Source organism: Seriola dumerili, unplaced genomic scaffold (assembly GCF_002260705.1).
Source record: "Seriola dumerili isolate Sdu_G_001 unplaced genomic scaffold, Sdu_1.0 BDQW01000191.1, whole genome shotgun sequence".
Lineage (NCBI taxonomy): Eukaryota > Metazoa > Chordata > Actinopteri > Carangiformes > Carangidae > Seriola > Seriola dumerili.
In genome coordinates, this window is record NW_019174446.1 from 5350979 (window position 1) to 5378449 (window position 27471).

At 42.5% G+C, this 27471-nt stretch overlaps 1 protein-coding gene across 1 annotated transcript in view; it reads right to left on the reverse strand.

Moving 5' to 3' along the window:
- Window positions 1-27471, reverse strand: part of znf407 (zinc finger protein 407) — a 148121-nt gene that overhangs the window by 25085 nt on the left and 95565 nt on the right. Inside the window, exons 6-8 of the mRNA XM_022753210.1 lie at window positions 26853-26936; window positions 24382-24502; window positions 18503-18681 (exon numbers count right to left, since the gene is read on the reverse strand). Of these exons, the coding sequence (XP_022608931.1) occupies window positions 18503-18681; window positions 24382-24502; window positions 26853-26936 (384 nt within the window). The remainder of the gene's footprint in view (window positions 1-18502; window positions 18682-24381; window positions 24503-26852; window positions 26937-27471) is intronic.

Genomic DNA, 27471 nt, shown 5'->3' on the forward strand with positions numbered 1-27471 from the left:
GGTGAGGAGAGCATTTGGTCCGTCATAATACTGATTGAATAAATCAAAACTATTGTGGAATTTAGCTGTCACTATTACCCTCCTCCTGAGTGTTCTTATTACCATGTGTATGTCTGTGTGTGTGTGTGTGTGTGTGTGTGTGTGTGTGTGNATGAATCTAATTGGAAAAAACAAAACAAAACAAACCTCGCTCTGATTCTGCAGTGTAGACATCTCATGCACTCAGCCGCTACCCATTAACCTCATTTCCATTTAAACACCTCTCCACATCACAGTAACGCTGAGGCTGCCGTGATCTGTCTTGTCTTTGCTGTTCCTTCATTTGCCACATTCACCCAGTTTGTGTTCTCTGTTCCCTCAGCTTCTCTCTTTCCAGCTGAACAGCAGGCTACATTAGACTTCTCACCACTCTGAAGTCTGGATGTGCTTTAAACAAAAAAAAGAAGCAAGAACAGAAAAGCCCTCTTCCATTTCTCCATCCCTCATGTGTTCTCAGTTGTATGTTTATTTATTTATTTATTTTTACTTTCTCCTCATATAAGCGGTCGCCCCCTCTGAGAGGGAATTTAAGCTGCAGATCCAGAGGGGCCGGAGGAGGAGGCTGATCAGATAGCAAAGCATCACAACACAAATACACATTGTCAAACATCAGCGACTCTGGGGCACATTTCATAAGCCGGCCAACCCTTTCACCTGAGAAAAACTCTCATCTCCCTACTTGACCCCACTCCACCTTCCGCCTGTTAAACCCAGCAAAGCAGGGAAGGGTAAGCCAGGTGTAGCTAACCAAACACAGATTTTGTCTGAGAGCGATTCCGTTTTGATATTGGCTCCCTCTGCAACGGCGTTCTCAGACTCAGTGAAAAGCTTAAAGGGCTCCAGATAGATATGTAACACAGGTCAGGACCCCCACCCTTCCCCCCCTCCCCCACCCCCCCCCCCCCCCAGCCTTGATTCGGCCTTTCATTATCTCCACTGCAAGAAAAGAAAGAAATGGGTGGGGGAAAAAAACAGAAGAAGAGGAGAGTGGAGAGGTCTGAAGAGGTTTTCAAATCCAGTGAAGCCTGTCACATTACAAAAACATGTCGCTTTAAACTAAATGTGAAATATCAGTAATTGAAGCCATAAATCCACTGTTGTGTTTCCCCTCACCTCCTCCTCCTCCTCCCTCCTTTCCTCTCTCACTCTCTAGCCATCCCTCCCCTTGCTCCCTTTTTTTTTTCTGAGGGTGCTTTTGATGAGCGGTAAATTGGAAATTATTTTGTGTTGTAATGCCGCTGTGAAACGTCTTCCCATTACCATGCGTCACTCAGCACTGACAGTGAAATTACTCAACTGTCAATCTGACTATCAAAAGAGGTGGGTGGGGGTTGTTCGCGGAGGTGGATGGTTGGAGGAGAAGGAAGGGGGCTGGTGGTGGTGGTTGTGTGTGTGTGTGTGTGTCTGTGTGTGTGTGTGTGTGTGTGTGTGTGTTTGTGCTTGCCGTGGGTGCCATTACTGGTACAGGCACCATCTTGCGAGGGCAGCAGCAAATTAACCATAATTGCAGATAAGGGACAATAAGAGGGAGAAATGTATAGAATCAAGTAAATGGAATAATTCCTTTGTATGGCAATAATTTACAGTCTGAGCAAGGCTCCTGAAACTAGCTTAGATTCTCTCCTGCTGCGTCCCAAGAATGTGTGTGTGTGTGTGTGTGTGTGTGTCCCAGAGGGCACAGCTGTGTTTTTGTTAGTGTGTGTAACCACATTTCTCGTGATACAGCCGGGAAATAACAAGCTAGATAAAGCATTACCACTAGCTGGTGATCATTATAAAGAAAATACCCACCAATATACACAAAACATGTTTTTTTTTTTTTTTCAGTTTTCTGCCTTTTGATTATTGTTAGAAAACTCTTTATTCAGTGTAATTACTCACTAAAAATGATAAAAAGATTTGTAACAATGTAATGATGGATAAACTGTTGCTCTAAATAAAAAGACGGGCAAATTGCCATTGGTAGCTGCCGCCTCACCTGCACCCGTGCATGTTATACAATAGTTCCTGAATGTTCCACTATTATTACTGCTGCAGTGTGTGTGTTGCTGTGATGTGTGTCTGTAATGACTGGTGTTTTCAGAGGTTCTGCAGTATATAGGGAGAAAGAGGGAGCGAGATAGAGGGAGAGAGTGAGAACTCCTTTATTGCTCAATGCTAAATTAATTGCACCAATTATTCACGGAGAGAGTTGTCTAGTGGCGGCCTTCGGGGGGCGAGGCCCTGACCGCTCTCCCTCATTTTTAATTGGCTGTCCTGTTGAATAATTGATTGGAGCAAATGTGAAATGGATGGGAAGGTCCAAGTGTCTTTCATCACAACGGGCCGGCCGCTCTGACAGCCGGCCACAAACAAACTCTGCTGCTGTACGCAATAAACAAACTGCACGCAGCTGAATTCAGCCTGGCTACTGCGGCGGGGTTAGAATAGCAGATATGACTCCTGTACAGGACACTGCCCTCTGAAACCCCGACAAGATGCACAGCACCAGTAAAACTGATACTGGCAGGACAGGACTCAAGCAGGGAGGGTTTGCTAGCGAGCGGAGAAACTATTTGTACCATAGAGTAAACGGTGAGCCGAGGTAACCTGTGCTGAAATAAACTGAATTGGCAACTGAATGGTGAACTATATTTAATGTGAGTGAGTCAGACTCATGTGTGGAGAGGGGATTTCAGGGCAAATACTCACTAGTACAACTAATGCCTCAGTCATGAAAGATACAATATATATAGCATTTTAACTTAAAACCTATAGCACCACTTTATCTTTGGGAAAATGAAGTGATTGCTGGAAACAAAGAGGACATTTATCAGCCTCTATGCTACACTGTGGTTTATGTTTCATCAGGATGTGCTATGATGCTATTCCTGCAGATAACTGTATATGATCAAGTTATTCCAAAACTTAAGAAACAACAGGGTTTATGGGAAATGTAGTCCTGACACACACCAGCAACTAATAAAACCTAATTAAATACATAATATTTACATACAAGATCGTGGCATCACAATTGATCTAAGACTCATATGTGCTACCTTTAATAAATAGTGAAAATTGTGAAAATTGCATTTACGGAATTGTTATTTTAAAAAGGTGTTGTGAAATCCAGCACTCACAAATGCGGGTCAATATACAAATCTGTCCATACCTGTATTTACTTATTGTGCACCCCTCATTCTATTTCCCATACATGTTACAAACACATTTTCAGATGTGTCTCTCCCACTACCACACAGACACAGACACACACACACACACACACACACACACACACACACACACACACACACACACACACACACACACACACACACACACAAACCCCTCGGTAATCAAAGGCTATTAACTCCTGGTGCTTTCGCAACAAAACAGATGTAAGATTCATGAGTCCCTGCCTGTGACTGTTGTCTTTGCCACAGGCTAGTAAAGAAACAATTAGTGCAGAGCTGGCCTCACTGTCCGCCACAATCAATAGTCCCTGATGGTCTTCTAAGCCTATTGACCGAGGCCTGTTCCTCTCCCTGACCCCCCCATCTGTAGCAGCCGACAGCAGCTTCAATCCACCTATCTGGACCTTGGGAGAGGGTTACCAGGTTAAACAAGACCCGATCCATGCAAACAAGCATTTATTAATACTGTCTGCCTCAGTCTGCATTTGTATGCAGTGTGTGTAGTGGAGGGTTAACCTCTGTAACAGGTTATCAGCTATTTAGCTTGACGCTAGAATTACTGTCTCACGGTTATATGCCTCCACCAGTCAAGTTGCAGTTTACATCCATGTGTGTCCAGGCTCATATACTGTAATATATGAAGTGACGACTTTGAACGAATTTAATAAAAAGGTATAAAGTGTCTTTTGTGATTTGTGATATAGGGATATATATAATAAAATTGATTTGAGGTGTCTTTATTCATATTTGTTGTTCTTGTTCTGCTATATGTCTACAGTATTAGTGTGTAAGTTCATTGAGAGAAGAATCAATTTCCTTGTGTGTCTTCATCTGTTTGGCAAGTACAGCTGATTCTGAACAAAGCTGTGGCCATGACAGTTGACAATGCTTCGAATATGGATGTTTCTGAAAAGAAACTACAAACTCGAACATGTGGCTGCTTTACACGCATCTAAAACCCAGCAGCACAGAAGATCTTTACACCACATCACCACAGGTTCAAGGTGGGCACCCAAGATTAGTGTCACTAATTCAGGATCTGACTAAATGTGAAATATGGTCACAATCTGCCCTTCTGCTCCTGAGTTACAGCGCTGAGTAATGGCAAATGACTTGTAAGTTTTACCTATTTTTGTTCATCAGAGAATATTTGCGTTGCAGTTATCATCAAATGGGCCTTTTCCTTCTATAACAGGTAGCAGGAGCCTGGGGTTAGAAAAGTGTGACTGTGATGGTGTGTTTGATGGTTTGAATCCCTGGACTCATAGAAAATGACTCATAGACAATAACACAACTAACTGCAAATCTGCTCTTCACAATGGAAACTTTTTTGTTGAACTTTAAAATAAATATAAAATCTTGCGAGAAAAACTGCTAAAAAAAAAAAAAAACCCAAACATTTCAGGTCTATGTTAACCCGTGTTTTTGAAGAGTGTGTGTGTGTTTGCGTGTGGCTTATGCCAGTCGACTTACACACACCATCTTGTACCAATCATCTCACTTAACAGCACCCTCAGTGGCACTGAAGCAATCTGCTGATGTTACAGTAATTGTCTGAGTTTGTGTTTGTGTCCTGACAAAACCCTCCTCCTTCCTCGCATGTAACAACATCTGGACCGGTCCTACTCACTGCTCCCTGGCCTGCTGTGACGAGCCTCTCCTCCGCGCTGCCTGCTAAGGAGGAGGAGGAGGAACGGGGAGGCGATGAAGACGGGAGGGGAGGGAAAGGTCGTGGCAGAGGAAGCGGAGCAGCTGTATGGATGAAGGGGTGGGCAGCGGTGAACAGGTGTCACTCCCACTGACGGGCTGGCTCCGTGCCCTCCACCCAGACCACCCGCCCCACCCGCACACCCACGCAGGGTAGTAGGGGTAGTGGCGGTTAGGAGAGCATACATGTCTCACCCATTCCTCACCCCACGCCTACCTTCCTCCTCCTCCTCAGATGGCACCCAAGCCTCGGCTCAATCTGGCTGCTGGGCCCCACAGATTGACGTACAAACGCGCTCACATTCGCTCATTAGCACACACAAATGCCTGTACATATTCATAAGTGTGTGAACAAAGCTTGGGAATGTATGCAAACTAAAACACATACACACACAAACACCTATGCTCTGCTTTCTTATACAGTGCTCTTTTGGGATCAAGCTGCATAACCTTCACCTGGAAAAGATAACACTGAATTAAAGACTTGTTTTTGGCAATACATTTAATATATCAGTATACTAGCTCTAAACTAAGTTGAACATCTGTCTATAATGACTTCAGTGCTGTATTTTTACATTGTGAACCACCAGCTCATATTTGGAGGGGAAAATCAACTGGGTTACAGAGCTGAGGTTTGAATGGCAGACTGTCAAAGGGTGAAGGAATCACAGGAAATTTGACTATTTGCATCAATGAAATGCTACTTATTCTCTTTAGTAAAGAACCAAGGGCTGAAACAAACTATTGTTTTGATTAGATTTTTTGATTAAATAATTATTTTGTTCATTGATGTCAGTAAACAGTAAAAAAAAAAAAGTCCAGAAGATCACGAGTCCAAGGGAACAGCTTGAAATTGCTTGTTCAGTCAACTGTCCAAAAATAAAAGGTATTCCTTTTACTCCAATTTGACTGTTTAATAAATAAATAATGCCTTTTTTAATAGAGCAGATGCTCATAATGTATGGTATTTTATTTTCTCAGAGCTTACTTACTTATACAGCACATCAGTTCTTGCACCTCCTTTTGCTGCTGTATGAATTTCCCAGCGTGGGTTCAATAAAGTTTATCTTATCTTATCAAAACTGTTGTCAACCTGTTTCCTGCTCATTGAGTGATTGTTTAATAGACTAATCACTTCAGTTCCAAGACAGAAGACAAGCCTTTGATCAAAGTGGGAGCAATGTTCTTCATGAGAAACTTAGTTTTATATGAGGAGGCACTGACACTAACATTTCCCTCAGAGAAAGATTGAGACAAGAAGTCATGACGATTACCACACGCTCATTTGTTTACAGTTATCAAGTAAAAATGTCACAATTAATAAGGCAGTAATATACTGATGCTTAAAAATATGACCTGTAACGTCTTCATGAGGAATGAAAATGTAAATCAGTCAGTCATAGAATCAATCAATAAATCAATCAATCAATCAGCCGCTCAATACATAAATCTATTTATCTATTTACTGTATCTATCCATCCCTACATCTGTCTATCCATCCATGTCCAATCATCACAGCCCTCACAGCCTTCATAACCCATGTCACTTTACGCTGGTGGCGTTATAGGACAGTGTGGTGGGAGGGTGGTGCAGGTGTGTGTATAAAGCAACCCCCCCCCACCCCCCCACAACTCTCTGCCCTACTCCCTCCTCCACTTTCCTCCCTCCGTTGCCGTGGTGAGGAGGGCAGTAATTACTCTGGTGTCAGCGTTGCTGGGTGCGACTCCTCCCCCGGCAAGGGGCGGCGGGCATCCATAACCCATCGTCCTGCCACGGGGTAAACGCCGGGCCATCCATCACGCACCCACTTGACAAATACCTTCCATAATAGAAGTTTATTTTTATGGGAGGCTGAATCAAGGACTTTCCCATGCATACAAAAACGTGTCAGAATTATTTATGGCTTGTGCTGAGACGCACAATATGTCATATCAAAGTCCCATCCTGCTTGCCGGCGCTGCTGGAAGCTGCCGGCGCTTGGCCTGTCGATATCTCCGCTCGCTATCAATAATGTGGAACACCGCCACGATAAGCCTCGGGATTCGGAGGTCATACTCGACACACACAATCGCACACGCATGGGAGCTGACACACACAAAAGCTCAGGCGTCATATGCATACACAGACAGGGACGTACAAAAAACTCACACATGATGACATACATAGAAGTGTTTTCAAATGGATTTCAAACTACAGACTCCCTCATACACACACAGTTGAGAAGAGAACATCAATTCATACATGTGCCTGTAATCCCATATGAAATAGTAATGAAAACAAACCTGTTTTTGCTCTCACACATAAAAAACATAAAACTAGAGAAATACCAATCCCTGCATGAATCATGTGAGTTTTTCCTTTAACAGTTTATTTTCTTTACCTTCAGTTCCTCCCCCAAGAATAAAACAATTACCCAAACAAAGATGTTCACAAGGCTGAACTTGACCCGCTGTGTGGCGAGCGGGACCACGGACCGCCGTCCGTCAGTCAAAATCACTGCTAAGGTCAGAAGAAAACAAAACGGTTTGGAGACGAGGGAGCACGGCTGCCACTACGTCTTTGTGCAAGTGTGTAAAGTGTGTACATGTGCGTACGTCCAGTGTGCGGTGGAGTAATCTCCAACAGTATGAAAAAAAAAAGAAAAAGAAAAACATAACAACTTAAAGGAAATCCCTACACTGCAGTCTGCAAATCTGAGAGCTGTCAGTCAGCGTGACTGGCAACCCCTTTCGCCCAGAGAAACGGCAATAAATTGGGTTTCCTGATAAGGCCCCGGCATCACCAGCACAACGTCTGACCAAAAAAAAAAAAAAAAAAAAAAAAAAAAAGAAAAAAAAAGGAAAAGAAAAAATGAGCTGCTTTTCCGTAGGCCACTTGAGTGCTGTCAATCAAGATGACTGGCAGGCTCACGTGTCGCCAGTGGAGAGAGCAATGGAGGGAAAAAATAGATTAATGTACAGAAGAAGGAGCATTGGGAGAGGGAGAGAGGGAGGAGAAGAGAGAGGCAGCATTAAGCCTGGCTGAGAGAAAATGAATAAATATGATAAATATGATAATTGAAATGATGAGATTTTGGTACTTGGTATTGGATTCCGCTATGTGCCCAAAAGGATTAGTCCTTCATTCACTGTCATTTTCAGCCTGTTTGTCGCCTTACACACACACACACACACACACACACACACACACACACACACACACACACACACACACACGCACGCACACACACACACACACACACACACACACACACACACACACACACACACACACACACACACACACACACACACGTATATAAACACTGAGCGCCCACGCATGCAGACAAATACAAAATACATACATTTAACAAACAGATCTAATTCTACCATGTGGGTTGTTGTATGTGTAAAACTCTGAGGCAGCAGGAGGTGATAAACCTAAAAGTATCCGTCTGCAAACCCACCGGCAAAGTAAAAAAATATGAAAAAACAACGTTGGTAGCAGCGGGAGAACTTTGTCCTGTGAAGACAGAAGATGTATGGCTCAGGGGAGATAGTAGCAACGGTAAATGATTACCTTTTTACAAACTGGGCCTTTGTAATAAAATGCGTAGGGGGGAGTATTATCAATTCAGCCGCCTGGTGAAGATAGCATTTCTGAAGCCACGGTGAGGCTGATCACTATCTAGAGAGGAGCCTGAATCTGTATTCCTCACTGCGAGTCCAGGAGGAAGAGGGGTCTGAGACCTGTTCGTGTATGTGTGTGTGTGTGTGTATGGGTGTGTGTATGTGTGTTTCACTGAGAGAGACATCCGTTAAGGCCTCTTGTGCCTGCAGGCCCAGCCGTGACAGAACCAAGATCTATTTTCTTACACCAACAAACAGAAAGACATGCAAGTGTGTGTGTGTGTGTGTGTGTGTGTGTGTGTGTGTGTGCATGCACACAAAAACACACACATGAAATCTCTCATACGAGCAAACATACACACTTAGTCCTTGGGGCAAAGAACTATAAGATTGGAGATGTTCTGTGTGAAACTGTGTGTGTATGCATCTTTATACAGTATGTCTGTGTGCCAGCCCGAGATTCTCTGTTAGATGTCTGATTCTGGAGAAAGACACTGACGGATGACATGTACACACACTCAAAAAACACACACACGCACACACACCATCTCTCAAACAACTTGTCTGATAGCAGTCAAACGGAGAGTAGAGACAACACAGAAGAGACAACAGACAGACCGGCAAACAGATAGGGAGACAGATAGCATGGCAGAGCTCAGCTGCTGGCCCAGAGTCACATCGCTCACTCTCAACACACACACACATACAAACACAAACACATCACTGAAATGGTAAGAGATCATAACACACACAATCACACGGCACCACAAGACAGAGACTGATGCAGGGAAAGAAGAGTAAGGGGGTTAAAAAAATGGGCAGACAGAGATATCATATCATTACAGCCCGGGGCGTTAACGCACACTGTTGAATTTTGGGTTATTTATATGAAACAAGGTGACCAATGATGTGACACTCATCTGTCCTCCACATATGTGTGCATCCAAGTCTGTCTTAAAACCCAACATGCACACCACACTCCTGCAAACCTTAACCTTTGACCACCACGCATCAGAGGTCACTGAATGTAAAAGGTGAAGTCATCTCCAGTGCTTAATGAATGAAAGGATGAAGGTGGATGAAGATGGGCAATCTCCAATGCTTTTTTCATAGAGTAATATAATATATAGAGTAAAATAGAGTAAGGGTTAAGTTCTGTGGCTCCAAGGGCAGAAAACAACCCGAATAACAACAAATTTAAAACAGAAAAGCTACTTCATCAACTGAAGACAGGGATGTTTTAAAACCATGGGGTTCAACAGTAACAGGCAGCGTAGGTTTTGAGGTTGTGGCTCCTAAACTTTGTAATTCTGTCCCTTTGGATTTACAATCCACCCACACTGTGAACACCTATAAAAGCTCAAGAGCCACCTGTTTAGACTTAGCCTATAATTTTCTCTTTCCTTCTATTTTATTTAAATTGATTTTCTATTTCATGGAGTTTATAATTCTGCATTTATATCCATTGCCTTATTTCTTTTTGTGAGGCACTTAATAATATTCTGTTCTTGAAACTAAAAGTCAGGATATCTCTAAAGTGTGTCTCTAAAGTCCTCAAGCATTGAGGATTACCCATTCAAAACCTCAGAAAATAACACCACAACTAACATTTCAAGCGGCAAGTTGGAAAATACTGACCCCTAAGAATGACCTTCAAAAAGTATCAAAGTTAACAAGTTAAATTTAATGTTTTATAATATTATTTAATGCCAATTATATTTAAATATAAAACACATTTCACAACTGACATGAACTTCGGTGAAGGATTAGGCCTTCATCGGTTCAGTTAAAGAGCATTAAAATAATGTTTAAGTTTCACATTTAGATAATCACATTTATTTTGTTATTTTAAGACATTTATGTCCCTGCAGTCCAGAAAATCACTTGGCAGACGCTTTAGACCAAAGCCGCTTACCACAGGTAATTAAATGAATAAAGTAAAATAGACAGGTCGTCCAGCTGATCAGCCAACCCAAGCACACATTGAGGACCCAGCAGCTTCCAAACTCTGATCTCTAAATTTAAATAAAGTTCCCCGCTCTGATCTTCATCTCAACAAACGCACAGCACAAAGCTCTGCCACAGAAACACAAAAGTTTTTCTCCTCTCTCCATCCTCCTTATTCTCTTTTTCCATTTTTTTTTCACAGGTGTCAGAGGAGATTTCATGGCCTGTGCATATGTGTGAATTTGCCACACCCCTTTTGAGTGCTAATTTACCCTTTTAGGTTTAATCTCCCCATGAGTGGCTTTCCTCGCCCTTTAATTAGGCTATGGGGAGTCGACACTAACACTAAACACGCACACTTAGACTTCTAGACATGCACGCAGACTATTTCTTGGTACCACACACACGCACACGCACACACACACACACACACACACACACACACACACACACACACACACACACACACACGCTGCAGAAACACAGTCTCAGACTTGAGACACGCTTTGCGAAGACAGTCCTCATCAGCCCTCTATGGGCCTCTTTCACACTCTGGCTCCCCTCAACTGCACCAGTCACCAAGACAGGACAGAGAAAAAGGGAGGGAGAACAAGAAAAGAATTTCAAAAAAAAAAAAAAAAAAAGTGAGATATTCTGTAGTTGTGAGAGGACAGAACGAGGTGCTGGTGGTGAAGGCATTCATCTCTGAACTTTTTCCAATTCAAATCTATTTGTCAAGTTAAAGCTGCATTAAGCCACATCAGATTTTGGCAGACCTAAGTGGCAGTGGGAGATAGATGTTTGAATTTTTTTAAGACTTCACTGCCCATAAATTTTCTAACAAGATCTTGGTGACATGTGCACTCATTGAACCCAAATAATGTGGTGGAAAAAAAAACAAAAAAAAAACCTTTGCAACAGATTAAGCCCGGCATTCTCTTATGATAATGAGATGCTTGAATTTCACTCATCGGTTTCATCACTAAGTTTGTGATTTAGGCGGAAGGCAGAAGTGTTTTTACATAAAACTCTGGCTCTGCAGCCTCAGAGTGGTCCATAAAATCTTCTTTTTTTTTTTAAATATGCTAATTGCAAGATTTGTTGTAGTACTACAAGTATGCCAGAAGAGTTTTCACAATAAAACATAATAAAACGTTGTAACCACTAAGCTTTATCAATCAGGCAGTAGAAAATTAGTCAGATCTTTGCTCTCTGGATTGTCACCCTGTTCAGGATCCTCCTTCTCCACCTACAAGTGCATCTCTTAAAACACCACCTGCACCAGCGCTAATTTAACACTGAATCTCCTTTATTCCACTTTTTTCCCTCTTTTTCTTCCTTTTCTACAAACAGAGCACAGATTTACCCAAACAAAACTGTGCACTAAAGAGGGAAATACAATAACAGCACTAGTGATAGTGGCTTGTTATGTTGAAAATAAGAGGGCACTTAATTGGGGTCTGATAGTCTAATAGGCAGCCCCTCTGATTACCAACTCTGCACATTGGCTTAAATTAGCCCACTGATGAGCAGCCAGGGGATTCAATTATGCTAGGAGAGAAATAAGGGGCCCTAATAGGCCACTGTATCAGGAAACATGGGACTGGGTTGGGCTAAAGCGCTGGTAATTGGTTGTTTAGTTGGGAAAGTTGAGCCTGTTGGTAATTAGAGATGCAGAGACGTTTGGAGAGCCACCAAACAGACGACACATGGAGGCTAGAGAGGGGAAGGAGGAAGACAAGGGTCCTTGGCACAGTAAAAGGAGCAAAGGTCGTGGTGGAGATCTCAGAAGGGCACTTCAGCCAATGAGGATGTAGATCAGGGAAAACATGTTGGTACTAGGAGTGGGTGTTGACTCAGTAAAGGTCAAGATGGGGCAAGTTGGGCTAAAACTGAAAATCAGCAGTCCCGCCTTGTTGCACAACCTGAGCTCTTTACCATTTCTGCTTTTCTTTCTTATCTTTTCACTTCTTTCATTCCTTCCTTTCGTCCTTTTAGGCAGGTTAGCTGTTAGCTATAGCTGGATGTGCACAGTGTGTCTGAATGGAGGGAGAAGGAGGATTGAATTATGGATGAGCCTTTATAGGAGCAGGTGGCCTGTCTGGTCCCATATTCACTGTCCCATACAGGAGGAGCAGCCCTGCCCATGAGCATCCCCACCACACGTCACTCACAAGGGCTGTATATATATATATATATGTATGTATGTATGCCTCGGTCTATGTTCTGTGTGTTCACTGTGTCCACATGAAAGCATACAGCGTTTTCCGTTTTCTCTTCATTAAAAACAAAGAAGTTAAGCATTTGATGTGAACTGACACATTATAAACAATCCCCTCAGTACGTCTAAAAAGTAGTAGTTTATATTACTGATGCTCTGATTCACAACAAGGAATTGGTGTAGTGCATCCAAATTAAAACTGTTACTGTCGCTTTCCAGGAAAAGTTGTTAAAGAAGACATTTGCTCATTAAAGCAGTTCAGGAAATACAATTTTTGTTGCTAAATTTCATATATATACAGTACGTCTTTGCCGCTGTTCTCTTTCCTGTGCCATTGGACATCCAACTCTCTATGCTCCAAACGCCATGATCAGAATGCAGCATTAATAAAAGCTATGAAAACTGCACAATTTCATCGTTTTATCCTGCTGTTAGGTTAGGCAGTTAGGCTGTGCCCTACATAAGCCATCTGCAACTTTTTAGAATAGTGCAACATAAGCATGCACCGAACATAACTGTGCCATTGCAACACAAGGGAGCATATATCAAATGTCACTAACACTGACAGAACTTGTCCAGAGGCTCAGACAGAGGCAGAAGTCGACCCACTACACTTCCAGTCATCATTTACCGTGTGAAAAAACCTGTCTGTAAAGGCATAGAGGTGGCACATAGACAGCGTAGACATCACTTGACATTCGGCAGCAACCAGAAACCCACTGCTTCTCTGTCTCCGCACTGATTGGATGGGACTTGTCAGTTCAGGCTTTGAATGGCCACTATACGGCTGAGGGGAGGCGATCAGATTGGAGCCGGGAGGAAAGGAAGGGAATGGAAGAAGAGGATGAAACAAAAGCCCGTTTGTTGTGGCTGATGTGTGATAAATGCAGCCAGTTGGGGGAGTTTTCACGCTCATTGGAGCAGGTCATTATGCAGGAATTGCTGCTTGCTCGGCCCAGACCAGCCCTGTATTGGTTTACTGAGACGCATGCAACTGACGGTGTGCGTTTTCCCCCTAAATCGCTTCGCTAACCGCCAAAACACACTCACACACACACCCCTTGTTGCGTGTCTCTTGGGGTACACTGGCGTAGAGCAGCTGCTCCTTAACTGTAATATCTCAAGCAAGACTACATGTGGAGTTTGTGGATGTAAAGGAATAGGTATTAAACATAGGGAAACAGCCCGATAGAGGGACATTCAAGCATAGGATGGAGAAGAAAGCAGATTAGTGAGTTCAAAACAATTCGCTTCAGTTCTCAAAGTGAGCCATGCAGGACCAGATGAAGCTGAAAGGTGTTCCTCCATGAGGGATTTCACCAATTAACACCCCAACAGTGGCTTGAGCTAACCTTCAAGTTTATACATGCAGGCTTGCTGAGGTTGCTCTGTGCAATTGAGGAAATTGGCACAATAACAACACAAAGCGGACACAGTTATAAAAACTGACAAACTCCGACTACAAAAGGTCATTTCCGTTTTTGTCTCGGGCCATATTAACCACATCTTTAGCTAAATTCACACGTGGAGAGCAGAAAAGCTGCATATGATTTTTTTTTTCTATGAGTGATGAATCAATTCATTGTAACTTTCCATCATAGTTTCATCTTTTCTGTGGTGTTAAAGTATTTTATACTTTTTTAAGCACACAAATCCCTCACTGTTGGTTTAGCAAGATACAAGTCAATAATTAAATTTACGCTGTGACAGCATCAGCACAATGAGCCACGCTGTTCATCTGATTTTACATTGTACTGAACAGAATGACTTTTTTCATTACTGCCCATCATGTGAATGCAACATAAGGACGGTGACACAAAGACGCAGGTTCATCACTAACACTGACGACTTGATGTCCTATAGGTGTTTTTCAAAGAACTGTGATGCTTTTTTTTCCACATATTTTCCAACATAAAAACATGTCACATATAACACATTGTTATTAGAAACAGATGTTGATTTTAACGCCTGTGTCTGTGGCTTCTTTCACAACGTCGACACGGTGTCATATGCGCTGGGATACCAGGACACATTTGCATGACATACACACCTGTCCTCCACAATCCAACACGCTGCTGTAACACAATACGCAAGTAAAACTCAGGAGAGTAATGTTTCATTACATGATGAACAGAAGGTGAAAGAGAGGGAGGGAAGCCGCGGAGGCACACAGATGCATAACTTAAGTAAAAGCCATTGAAATCCATATTTGTTTACAGATTTGTTTAATAAGGAAAAATATATGCAAACAAATGAATTTGCCTGTGGTTGTAACTGTGTATTAAGATCATCACTTACAAGGCCAGGTCTCCTCTAGCCCTCCTTAGTAGCCATCCATCATGCATTATTAAGGAAAATAGAATCTGCATAAAGCAGCAACAATGCCTTGAAGAACTTTATTTATTTATTTGTTTTATCTTTTTAAGCTAAGCAGCACATCCAAGTACTCAGTCGCTGTTAGCTAATTACAAAGCATTTGATCTCTATGCCCTCAGGATGTGCAATTATAACCTTGGTTGAAAATTAGGGAAATATTTCACAATTAAAAATAGTGGAATGAAGATGCTCTGACAAAGCTAATGGCAACATCTCACCTGTGTGTGTGTGTTTTGGTACTGAACAGGACAGGAGGCTGATTTAACAAAGCCACTACCCTGCAACTACAGCTGACCTCGCTGGAGGGAGATGGCAAAGAAAGAGGGAACTATACCGTCACAGCGTACTAGCAGCATTTTAACTAGAAGGAGAGTTCTAGTAGAGGGGTAATTCAGCAAAGTCGCAGCACTACGAGGTACCTGTAGCTGTAGTTCTGCTGCAGTGCTATCTATGCCGACATCACACAGATTCCGCCACTTCTTTCTGGCATATCTCTCTGCGGATCGCACAAGGAAGACAATTGTCATTACCATTTTATTAAAATGTGTCCTATCAGCAACATTTTCCCCCTCACATATCTAACCTCCTTTCTTTTTTCCTTCTTTTTTTCCCCTCAAATTCTAATCATCATTCCCCTCCATCACTTGCTGGGTCTAATTCCCTCTCTTCCTTCGTTTGCAAAGGACCTCTGCTTTCATCCTTGAGAAGGGCTTTAATTCGAAGTGCGACGCTGAATAAAGAAGGGAAGACGGAGAGAGAGGGAGAGAGGGGGAAAAGTGAGAGAGAGAGAGAGAGAGAGAGTGATATGGAAAGACAGAGCAGCAGCGGAGACGTTCGGGTGTCAATCAATACAACGCGAGGGGCTGCAAGGGCCCATGACTAGGGTGCGTTTGATCTGTGTCTTTCAAAGGGGGAACAGCGGGAAGGGCCATCACAGACGATTTGCCTCTCGCTGCTGGCCCCGGTGCCACTCTGACAGAGAGCAATCACAAGCAGGTTAATTCAACATCTACCTTCTTAATCTTTTTTTCCCCTGTCTCTTTCTTTTGGTCTCGTTCTGTCTACTTAGATGAAACACTGCTCTTTCCGCTACCACCACCACCACCACCTCCCTTCTCCCTCTTTTGAAAAGAGGAAGGAATCACAAGTGTACTCTCAATGCCTTTTTTTTTTTAAACCACCTATACTTTGACGGCTTTGGTTTTAAACAGGTTAAGGGTTGCTGATAATCTGAATTCCTGCAACGGTTTATTTACGTGTTGTTATCATGAGGCAAAATTTCAAGCAAACTGTAATGTGTCAATGAAAGTGAAGTGGGATCAGTGATTTCTCTCTGGAAACTGATGCAGTGATTTTTTTTTTTTTTTCCTCTAGGGAGAGTAACACCATCAGCTGCATTTTTGGATCATTTCTTTTGCTGTCATTCTTCGGGTTCATATCTGTGTCAAGTGAGTGTCAAGATGACATCTTGAAAATATGCTGCTTAACTTGACTGAAAGAGAAGGTTATGTTTCCTCCAGATGACTGAAAGATGACGGAGTGCTCCAGACAAGATCTGACCTTCACTCACTAAACTCAAAACTGAAACCCACAATGTATGCTGCCTGCTATAGCTGGGTGGAAGGCCACAAAATTGGCCTGGACACATGCAGAGAAATCTCCTTCTTGACTTGGTTGTGCTCTCATGTGGCCTAATAGATCAAACTTTAGGGGGAAACAAAGGAACAAAATGAATCTGTGAGACTGTCTTCTTCACCAAAGGTCAGCCATACATAAGGACAAACAAAGGTGAGGGAAATTCTAGGGTGAAAGGGTAAGAAGAGGCGTAAAGTTGTGCTTTGGTTAAAGGTGAGGGAGTGCGGAGAATATGAGATAAGAGGGCGGTGTTTTGAAGAGTAGTTGAAGGTAAAAAGGTTGTGCAGGGAGGTGAAGAGGTGGAAGTAAAGGAGATCAAAGATAGAAGTAGGTCCTTGAATTTGAAGAATAGAAATTATACCAAGACAATCAAAAAACGTAAACTTTTCAGAGTCAGCACAAAGACACAGACCCAGATTCATTCAGTTTCAATGAGAAATAAACCACAGTGCCACCAGAATGTAGCCATTTTCCAGTAATGTCCCTGCCTGCCCTCTTTCCCATGGTGCTCCCCTCCAAGTCTACTGCTTTTATGTAAGGTCAGAGGGATAACAGGATAAAGGCTGTCCTCTCTGCTCCTCTGAAGGACAAGCACTCCACCGATTGGATTTGGTGGCCTTCAAGGACAAAGGAAAAACACTGGGATACAAAGGAAGCAATAGAGGAGGAACAAGATTTCATCTGTCTCTGTGTCCTGAGTGATTGGCAGGGATGGCTAGACCAGCAATCTTTGAGTGCTGCCTCTTTGTGGCTGGGTGCCCTCCATCAGCATTGAATGGCAAGACTTGATCCAGTGACAAAAACGCACTCGAGAATTCTGGAAGATCTGACCTCTGTGGAATAATGGAGCCCAGGCAGGACTGCAGGGGCAGCTTGGTGGCTTTATTCGGAGGAATGATTTCAAATGTTGATTCGTCTGTGATTATGGACTGTAAGTGTTTGTGTGCACAATAACATGAAGATTAAAGGGTAAAGTTAGTAAATGGATGGGGATATGGATGGGTCAGTGGTTGAAAGAGCAGGAAAAACAGTGGATGGGGAATGCGAGATGTTCTAGCTACCATTAAGGTGCAGGGAATTTACAGGTGCACTCCAGTGATTTAGTATTTCACCTCCATAAAGTTGGAGGACTGAAAACAACAGATTAAAAAAATAAAGAGCAGAATGGGTAGAACTGATGCAGCAGAGGAGGAGATATCCTGACCTATAGCTCCTAGTGTGGGTAAAGCTCCAGAAACTCTGGGTCTGACACTTCCCATAATGCAACTAAATAGCATCTTTTACTAGACCTTCCTTGATTGATGTTTTTAACTCTGCGGGTAATACTCATGACCATTAAAGTGATCATAATGAGTAAGATTGTTGGGGTGTCCCTTTAACTCTCACCTGGTCCAGCAGATGTGTAGTAGTACTGGGAAGCTCCCAGATGTGAATGTGTACGACTGTGAAACTCAAGAAAGACGTGGCTGGAAAATAAGCAGTGACCTCTAACACCCTGTAAGCACTGAAGTGTTCAGGGTGTCTCTGTTGTTTCCAAATGTAGGCATACTCTATGTTCAAACTTCTGACAGTGAGTTTTCATTTGGGGCTGGCATTTCATTGAATTACATAGATGTGGGGAGAGACAACAGGCAATGAGGTAAGGCACATGCAAAGATAACTCCAGGCCAGCTGCCGTAGCGCATTAGTGGACCCTCTTTACCACTCAACAGCCCGTTATAATCTGGAGATAGGGCTTACTTGTGAAACACTTTGTTTTCTATTTTCTTACAAAGCCCCCCCAAAGAGCACATTACCTGCATGTAGGTAGGCGAGGTCTGGGTTCTCAATATCAGGGTGATTCTCCTTCAGGTGGTTTCTGAACTCCATGGGAGAGTTGGTGGCGTAGTTACATTTGGGACAGTTGTACATCTTCACACCCTCGTGTTTTCCCGTATGGAGAATGTGCTTCCGGATATTCTCAGCACAGTTAGATCTAAGGGAGACAAACAAAGATAAAAGGCCTCATTCCTTTTTGGAATAAATAAAAAAAAATAAATAAAAAAAAAAGGCAAAGATTAAAAGATGAGAGTCATGAGGAAGAAAACACAAGATAAACACTTGGCAATGTTCCCCAGAAAAGTTTTGCTGTACTAACAGTCTATTTTGTTGCAATGTTGACACACACACACACACACACACACACACACACACACACACACACACACACACACACACACAAGAACACTCAAGTTGGGCTTTGGAGCAGAGGGAGCAGCCGTGTTTGGACAGACTCTCAAAGCATTCATTGCCCAAATACGCTTCTGTGAAACAGGCCCACAACTAGCAAACGACTAAAACCCGCTTTCACACAAACAATATTTACATCCTGCAAATTCTTTGATATTCTGTCATGCTCTTACATATCTCTTAGATATTTTCTTTCCTCACAGTTGTTCGGTTTTTAATCTGTAATGGGTGACGACTGCTGAGAGACTGCGAGTGGGTCTAGAGACTTTCTGAATGCATTAGAGATACGTCTGAAGACATCCGTTATGCAGTATGTATCTTTTGCAACTGTACGAAAGGTATATGGATAGAGGTGTATTTTGTGTGTATTAGTGTGTGCGTATTTGTGTGTGTGTGTGTGTGTGTGTGTGTGTGTGTGTGTGCATATGGATGTGTGTGTGTAAATTTGTGGGCCTTTGGACTGGTCAGATAGGGCAGGCCAAGCATTGAGCTACTGCAGGGTGTAGGATGTAATGATGTCAGCTCAGAGAGTCACACACAACCCTCTGCTGATTAATGATGCTGTCTGACCTGCTCCCAGGCTCTATCTAAACCTGCCCACGGACACACACAAACACACACACACGCACACACACGTCTCTTAGTGAAGCCCTGAATGGGCAAGAAACAAACAAACATGCACATACATACATGGACATGAACACACCTCAGTTTGTGCCAAAACATTTTTTTTTTAATAAATCTCTGATACGAAAACAGAGGTGCAAATATACAGACACAAATCCATAAACACTCACACACATATGTATGCACATAAGCACACACATATTGCATCACGCAAGCAAACATGTGCAATGTAGAGCACAGATTCACACACACACACAGACACATACACACACACCATCATGTGTTGATGGATGGGGCACTCGCGCTCAGTTTGGACCTGACATTCTCGGACAGTATAATACGCAATTACTCTGCCTTATCACCTTGGCCGGGACAATAAAGCCTCACAGTGCCATAGCTCACACCAGCCAAGGAGAGAATTTGTTTTCACTTTTGCAGAGACACCTCTCTCCATCATGGGGCCACAGTACAGCCTGGCTCCACTGGGGCCTAAACAGAGTGGGCCCTCACTGGTTTTCTGTTCATGTTGTATGAAATACATAAGTACCAGCCAGAGGTGAACAATGAGGGCTCTTCATGACGCTGAACACTACAGCAGGCTGGGATGCCACAAGCTCAACAAAAGAATAAATAACCCTTCATAAAACCTCTATTCCACAGCACTTCCAAATAAAGAAATACTACAGGGTCACTGACTGATATAATTCAACCTGATTAGTTAAGTTGTTCCCGACTCAGAGGAAGTCATGTTTTTGTATTTGTGGTTTGTTCGAAAAACAAGCAGAGGAAGAAGCAAGTATTAAGGGTGAGTACCGATATTCAGAGAGGATGAGCAGGTGAATAAAAGAGGGCCGGCTACAAACCTCCAAAGAAAAAAAAAAAAAAAGAAGAAAAGGCCTGATTTCAAAACCACAGTAAGATCTTACAAGTTTATATCACTGTCAAGTGTAAAGACACTGAAGAGGTAAGAGCATCTACATGAGTCTGACTGATTGAAGACACATAAATATGTGAATAACCTTTAATATTTACACATACTGTCAATTACGTATCCAGCAAATTGAAACACATTGCTGTGATTACTTTGTTATCAGCAGTCACTAACAAAACCATCACGGGTTCACAGACAAATCATGGCTACATCTGTCGACTGTTCCTCTGCCACATCTGTTGACAGACTTAAAAATTTAAATTGTCACATGCACATGAATTAACGCAAATCATGCTGCTAAAAAATGCATTTAATTCTAAAAGTGAAAGTGAATTCTTATTCGAAAGCAGGAGCATAAAAAGATAAAAATTTGAAGCGGAGCTAAAAGGTTCTAAAGAGAGCGCGGGTGGATTCCTAGGGGGGCCATGCTATCTCTCAGATATGGTAATGGCATAATTGTCATATTAAAACAACACAACGTGCGTTTAGGAGTCAGCAGGTGTCACAGTTAGTGAAAGCCCACACCAGTCCTCCTACTATACACTGTATTAATTAGTCCAACACTGTTTCAACTTCCTCCCCCATCCATGCACTCACCATGGGAATCAGCCATACTGACGCTCAATGGATATATCACCCCTTCCCTGCCTCTTTCTGTCTCTCCCCCCTTTATTTTAGCCATTTCCATATTCCTCCTCCCAACGAGTGTATGGTAATGGGAGAGGTGTAATTGAGAGGCGCTTCGTTAGGGGAGATTTAAATGTGTTTCTTTGTGTGTGTGTTAAGAGTTGCGAGGGGGGTGTATTTGGATCATTGGTGCTATTTGGATCTTATTCTGCCAAGGAGGCCCAGTTATCATCATTAACGCCTCCCCCTCCTCCCTCATCTCTCCCTTCACTTTACAAGGTCGCAAACCTTCCTGGCATTGACAGTAAGAATGTCATCCTCAAAGCCGCCATTGCCTCGAACTGAAACAGTATTTTAACAGGTAGATTGAAACATGAATGCCGCAGCATTCAATAAACAATAATAACCCCTGGAGGATGGTAACATGGCAGGAGTCAGAGGTTACATATCAATTAGACTATTTAAGATGCCACCATGACTTTAATGAGAAAAAAAAGGGGAAAAAAAACTGCTCATTGTGAACAATACAAATGAGTCCTTAAACAGTGAAGTAAAGAAGTTTTGCGGCTTGCATAAATAGCTACAGAAGAGTAAAATAGACACCATTAATTGACAGCCCAGGCCTCGTGCAATATCATTAAAATATTTTTACCACCATCCCCAACTATAATTATCCTCCTCTATTATCTATCTCTGTCTGAATAGGAGATGAGTGGCATTTGATAGATCATTCACTCCCTGCTCATTTACATGCATTTGAGGAGCAGCCTTGATGGAGATAACGTCGTATCAAGTGGGTACCCTAGATGTCATCCATAACATTTAATATGGATATTTTAATAGCATATATCATATGTATCCACTTAAAACAGACATAAACATTTTCTATAACCAAGAACTGTCAGTCACATAACCAATTCAACTGTCTCAGACCTACAGTAAATATTTCTTTGCAGCTGCATCATATTTATTTTATAAGCCCGGCCTACGATGAAAGGTCAAATGTGCGTAACTCATCTAGTAGCTCAGTCGTCAGGGTTTTTAAACATGTATTCACGGTGTAAAAACATGGGGCGAAGGCGAGGCCCCTCACGGCTGTCTGAGGCCCCCGTATTCAATTCCTCACATTAGTAAGCCAGCGGGGTGTTTCCCCTACCTCCCTTCTCCTCCACCCACCTTGCTCCCCTACCCTCCCCTTTGGACCCCTATGAACCCCCGGGGCCACCGAAATGTTAATTGGGCTTCTAATTTACTGTTCCATTTGCCACTATCTGTAATGATCATTAAGTATCAACACAGGAACAATGGGGCCAGGAACATTTGGCTCATTACATGTATAGTATCTTCCTGATACTGGGGTTAGTCCAGTGTAGTGGTTTGATATGGGACCAAGATGTGCCCTCAAGTAAAAGAAAAAAATCAGCTAATTCTATAATTAACTATTTTTACATACATTTTCAATACTTAAAGCCTCTGACCTAATGAGACTGAGATTAATGAGATGTTTGGACAAATCTATTCAAGATGGTGTCTTCGTCATCCTACAGTCTTGCCTTTCTGTCCTGGGTTCTCAGGTTATAGCTACACATCTTCACTCAAAGCAAGAATGGAATTCTGGGAAAACCAACAAATGCGTGCTGTTTGCAAAATCACCGCAGACCATCAGCAGTTCCAGTCTAGCAAGATGCACCTCGGCACATTAACAAAATGATAATGTCAGCTTGCTAACATTGACACAATGGCAATGCTAACATGCTGGTTACCATGTCCACAATTTTAGTTTTCTAATAAGAATAGACTGATGGGAATGTCATAAGTTTTTGGAAGAATCTGGTCGTAAACCAAAAAACTAGAAACATTTTAAATTTGACCTGATGATTAGCTCTATTAGGCGTTAGATGGGAAGTCAAGGGGACCATCGAAATTATAGCAGTTCATTTTGAGGAGGACACGGATGTCTACCAAATTTCATGGCAATCCATCAAAAGTTGTCAAGACATTTCACTAAAAACTACAAATGTCAACTTCATGGTGGCACTCAAGGAAAACTCACACGATCATCAAAGTCATTACAATTCATCCTCTGGGAATCATGAATGTCAGTACACAATTTCATAGCAATCCACTCTCATATTTCAGTTTGGACCAACTTGGTGGACTGACTGATCAGCACCGCCATCCCGAGAGCCACTAATGTAGCTAATAAATGTAACAACTGCATATTGGTGAACAAACAAACTAATAGAGCACATACTAAAACACAAGTCGCAGCTTTCTCACACAGTCGAATGATACTTAATTATTTAGGCACAGAAATCTTAAAAGCATCTTATGTGCATCTTGAATCAGACAGTTAAAAACTCCCACACTGGCCAGACAAGAGATACTTTACAACTTTAGGCATGAGGTGAGATAATCCTATGATCGCAAAATAATAGCTTGACTACAATTATTACTTCTCAGCATTTCAATTTTTTTTCCCAGAAATTGGACTGCATACAAAAGACGGATGAAATGAGTGGAGCGCTTCACTGCAGCGGAGCAGGTGTAGCAAGCTGCCGAAATGACTTTGTCACAGAGGGGAAAAAACGAATGAAGAGCACATCTAAAACGAATGATGGCTTTGAGATCATTCCCTTTCACACTCTTCTGCCACAACCTGACGAGGAAGAAGAGGATGAGAGAGAGAGTGAAAGACAGAGAGAGAGACAAGGGGAGGAAAGAAAGAGAGAGAGATGGAGATGTGCAACGCCAGCCAAAACTTTTTCAATTTCACCGACAATTTCCTGTGTAATTACTGATGTGGTATGATGGTGTTTTAATGACAGGGACCTGCCAGTGACAGTGATATTGTGTGTGCGTGCGTGTCTGTGTGTGTGTGTCTGTGTGTTTGTGTCTGTGTGTGTGTATGTGTTGGGGGGGGGGATCTGGCCGGGCCTGTTGATGATGGCAGAGTGATGAGATGGAGCCGTGCTGTGGAGATTAGACCTGTCTGCCCCTCCACCTCTCCCACCCACTCTTCTCTGTCACACACACACACACACACACACACACACACAAAGCTCTAGCATTACTACCACCCCCCACCCCTCTAGACTACCCTACAATGCCACCTGCTATCCCACCATCAGACACCCGCAACACACATTCTTATATACCCCCTGCAGCCCCTCCTCCCCCCACCTATCAAACCCCTGGTCATCAGTGCCACAGTGGCAGCCATCAGCGCCACCAACCGTGGGCGGATCAATGAGCCGGTACCTGTAGTCGCACCAGGGGCAGCGGTACGGTTTCTCCCCGGTGTGAACGCGCTTGTGCCGCGATAGGTGGGACTGTGTGGTGGAGGCGAAGTTGCAGAGCTTGCATTTGAAGGGCCTTTCTCCTGTGGGGGTGGAAGCATTGAAAAGACAAGAGACAGAGAATGGTGATGAGACTGAGACATTTGCAATGACAAACACACACAGACACATAAACATACAAACCCAGGTAGAAGGCTACAATTACCATGGTTTGGTTGTAAAGTGACACCATTCTGCTAGATCCATAAATACAAACTTCAGAACCAAAGAATATGTGGTTGATTTTGAGACCACATATTAAAAAACCAATAATGGCCAAAACATGACATAGCACAGCCATTAAATGTTCAGAAACTACTACTGAAATTTTCTGGAGAAAATGTAAGTGTGCTCACTACCTCGCTTGTGGAAATAAGCAGGTGCATATAAAAATGTTAATATTTTGTATATAAGATGTAGTGAAGTGTCAGTTAAAGTTGAAGCACTGAAAGGGTTTGTGTCCACTGAAGAATCGAATCACACTCACCAAAATCATTTATCTATCAGTTAGCAAGATGTGCTGAAAACTTATAAATGGATATCAAGATCAACTTCAAGTTAAAATGTCTGTAGGTTCAAGTCGGAAAATTGTGTGTCACTTTCTGGGAGTATTGTATTTTCAAATATTTTCATTTCAAATGGTGCGAGTGAGGAAGCATTTTACTGAACAGCTTCAGTGTTTAAAACCACCAATAAAATCTTTCTCACAGTTCTTGTAGCCACTAACGAACAGAACATTTAAGAAGTTTAAGAACATGGCATTCAATGTGCTCTTGCCAAGAATAGCATTAGCCACTGAGTTCTGTGCATGACAGAGGAAATGTTTTAATATATTCAACAACAGCACAATGTTGTCTTTAGGAAATGTGAGAAACAACAACAACAACCAAAATTGGCATTAGCGGTGGCCTTTAAAAACCTGTATCAGCTAAACTCTGACAAGCACAAAGTCAGACAGGGTGATCCCTTCATATTCAGCTGCATGACAGCAGATTTGAATATACAGCTAAATCAGTGGAATTGACACATGTCAACACAGGAGAGGAGGACAGAAATTGGAGGTTTCAGGGGGAAAATGGCAGAGGAACTGAGGAGCAAACAAAATGAATTATGAAAAACCTAGATGAATATTTATAACAGGATTCTTGATCCTTGGGCGCCTGCCAGACAACGGTTAAGAACAGTATTTGTTTCACTATCCCAATTTCTAAAAAAGCACTCGTTATTGACAGCCTATCTGAAAAATGCAATTTCCCTAAGCAATAGAATGACATGGTGAAATGATAACTGAAATTAAAAATCTCAGATTCAGTCAGCCATACTGGTACACATGCCTATCACTGACAGCAGCATGTCACACTGATGTGCCTCTGTGTGTGCGTGCGTGTGTGTGTGTGTGTGTGTGTGTGTGTGTGTGTGTGTGTGTGTGTGAGAGTGTGTGTCTGTCTGTGAGTGAAAGACGGCAAACATTTGCTAAAAGTGCGAGAAAAAATATTGTGGCAGTGCAGATCTTTAAGCGTCAATCACCATCCAGGATTATGAAGGTCCACACATATAACAGTTAGTTTGTGAGATTATTTACGACATGTGTGAAGACTCCCAGTCATTCAGGTCATGGGATTTCTTAGAGCTTTACGAAGGGAGCTGGACTTTCTTGAGGTTCTGGAAGACGTTTTACCTCGCACCCGAAAGGATTCGTTAGTCTTAGCTGACTAGTGGAGAGTTTCAGGCATTTAATTTCTTGTGGGGTGGTTAACACCCGGCCATCATGTGAGTCGCTGGTGTCACGTGAGTCATGGTCTGGATGGGAGTGATCTCAAGACTGCATTGTAAGTGGCTGATAAATAGTGTCGTAGAACACCTCCTCTGTTTAGCCATGGTTGCTCCAGTTTGAGGTAGATTCTTTTACTCCTCCTTCAAACCATCGGCTCTCTCTGGCCAAAATGTTTACATTGCTGTCCCTTGTCCTTTAGATGTAGATGGACTGCAGAATCCTGACCTGAGCAGTCGGCTCTCCTGTGTTGTGTCATGCGCTTGTGAAGCGGTTGTTGTACACTGTTCTGCTTACGCTTGGGTGTTTTGTCCTTAGGGTGGACAAGTTTCTGCCTCAGAGTGTTCCTGGGCTTGAAGTGCACAGGGATTCTGTGTTTGATAAAGAGTTTTTCAAATACTCCAGCAACGTAAGGAATGGCAATGTTGTTCTGTTTATTGTAGTATTCCACTCTGTCTGTTCTTTTTTTGGTTTTGATCCCACTAGCCAGTTAGAACTGAAACAGCCTTTTAAGATGAGAGGTGAAACATCTTCAAGAACCTCAAGCAAGTCCACTTTCCATCGTAAAGATCAAAGGGATACATTTTTCGACGTCAGTTCAGGATGTGTGTTTTGTTGCTTACCCGTGTGTTGGCGCCTGTGTTTGGTGAGGGCGTGTCTTGTGCCTCCCGCAAAACCACACAGGTCACAGAGGTAAGACTTCTCTCCTGTAGAGATGGATTTAGAGAAAAGGAACAGGAAGGAGAGAGAGTTAGTGTTGTCCAGCATGGAGAAAAACATAAAAGGGAACCAGAATGAGGGAGAGGAAGCAATAACCCGAGGAGACACATTTCAAAAATGTACTAACTCCAATCCAGATCTCCTTCAAGAGACCAAATAACTCTTTAAAGTGCAATTCTAGTTCATTACAACTTGGATCTTATTTTTATGAAGAAACACAAGCAATCAGACAATCATAAAGATTTTCTACCACCCTGCAAGAGGAAACAAAAATAAACAGTAAAATTATTACTAGGAATGTCAGAGTCAAGATTCTTTAGATCCTGATCCTGATTCGAGCCCTTTAATTTTGGGTATCTAAATGTTTATTAAATATATATCTGATACACTGAAATAACCGCTGACAAAACTGATTGTTCATGAGATTAATGATCCAAATACTCAAGGTTGAAATAAATGAAGTTGAGCTTCAGTTATTGATATGAGATGAAAGAAAAGCAGGATTGTGCAGCAGTGTTATGG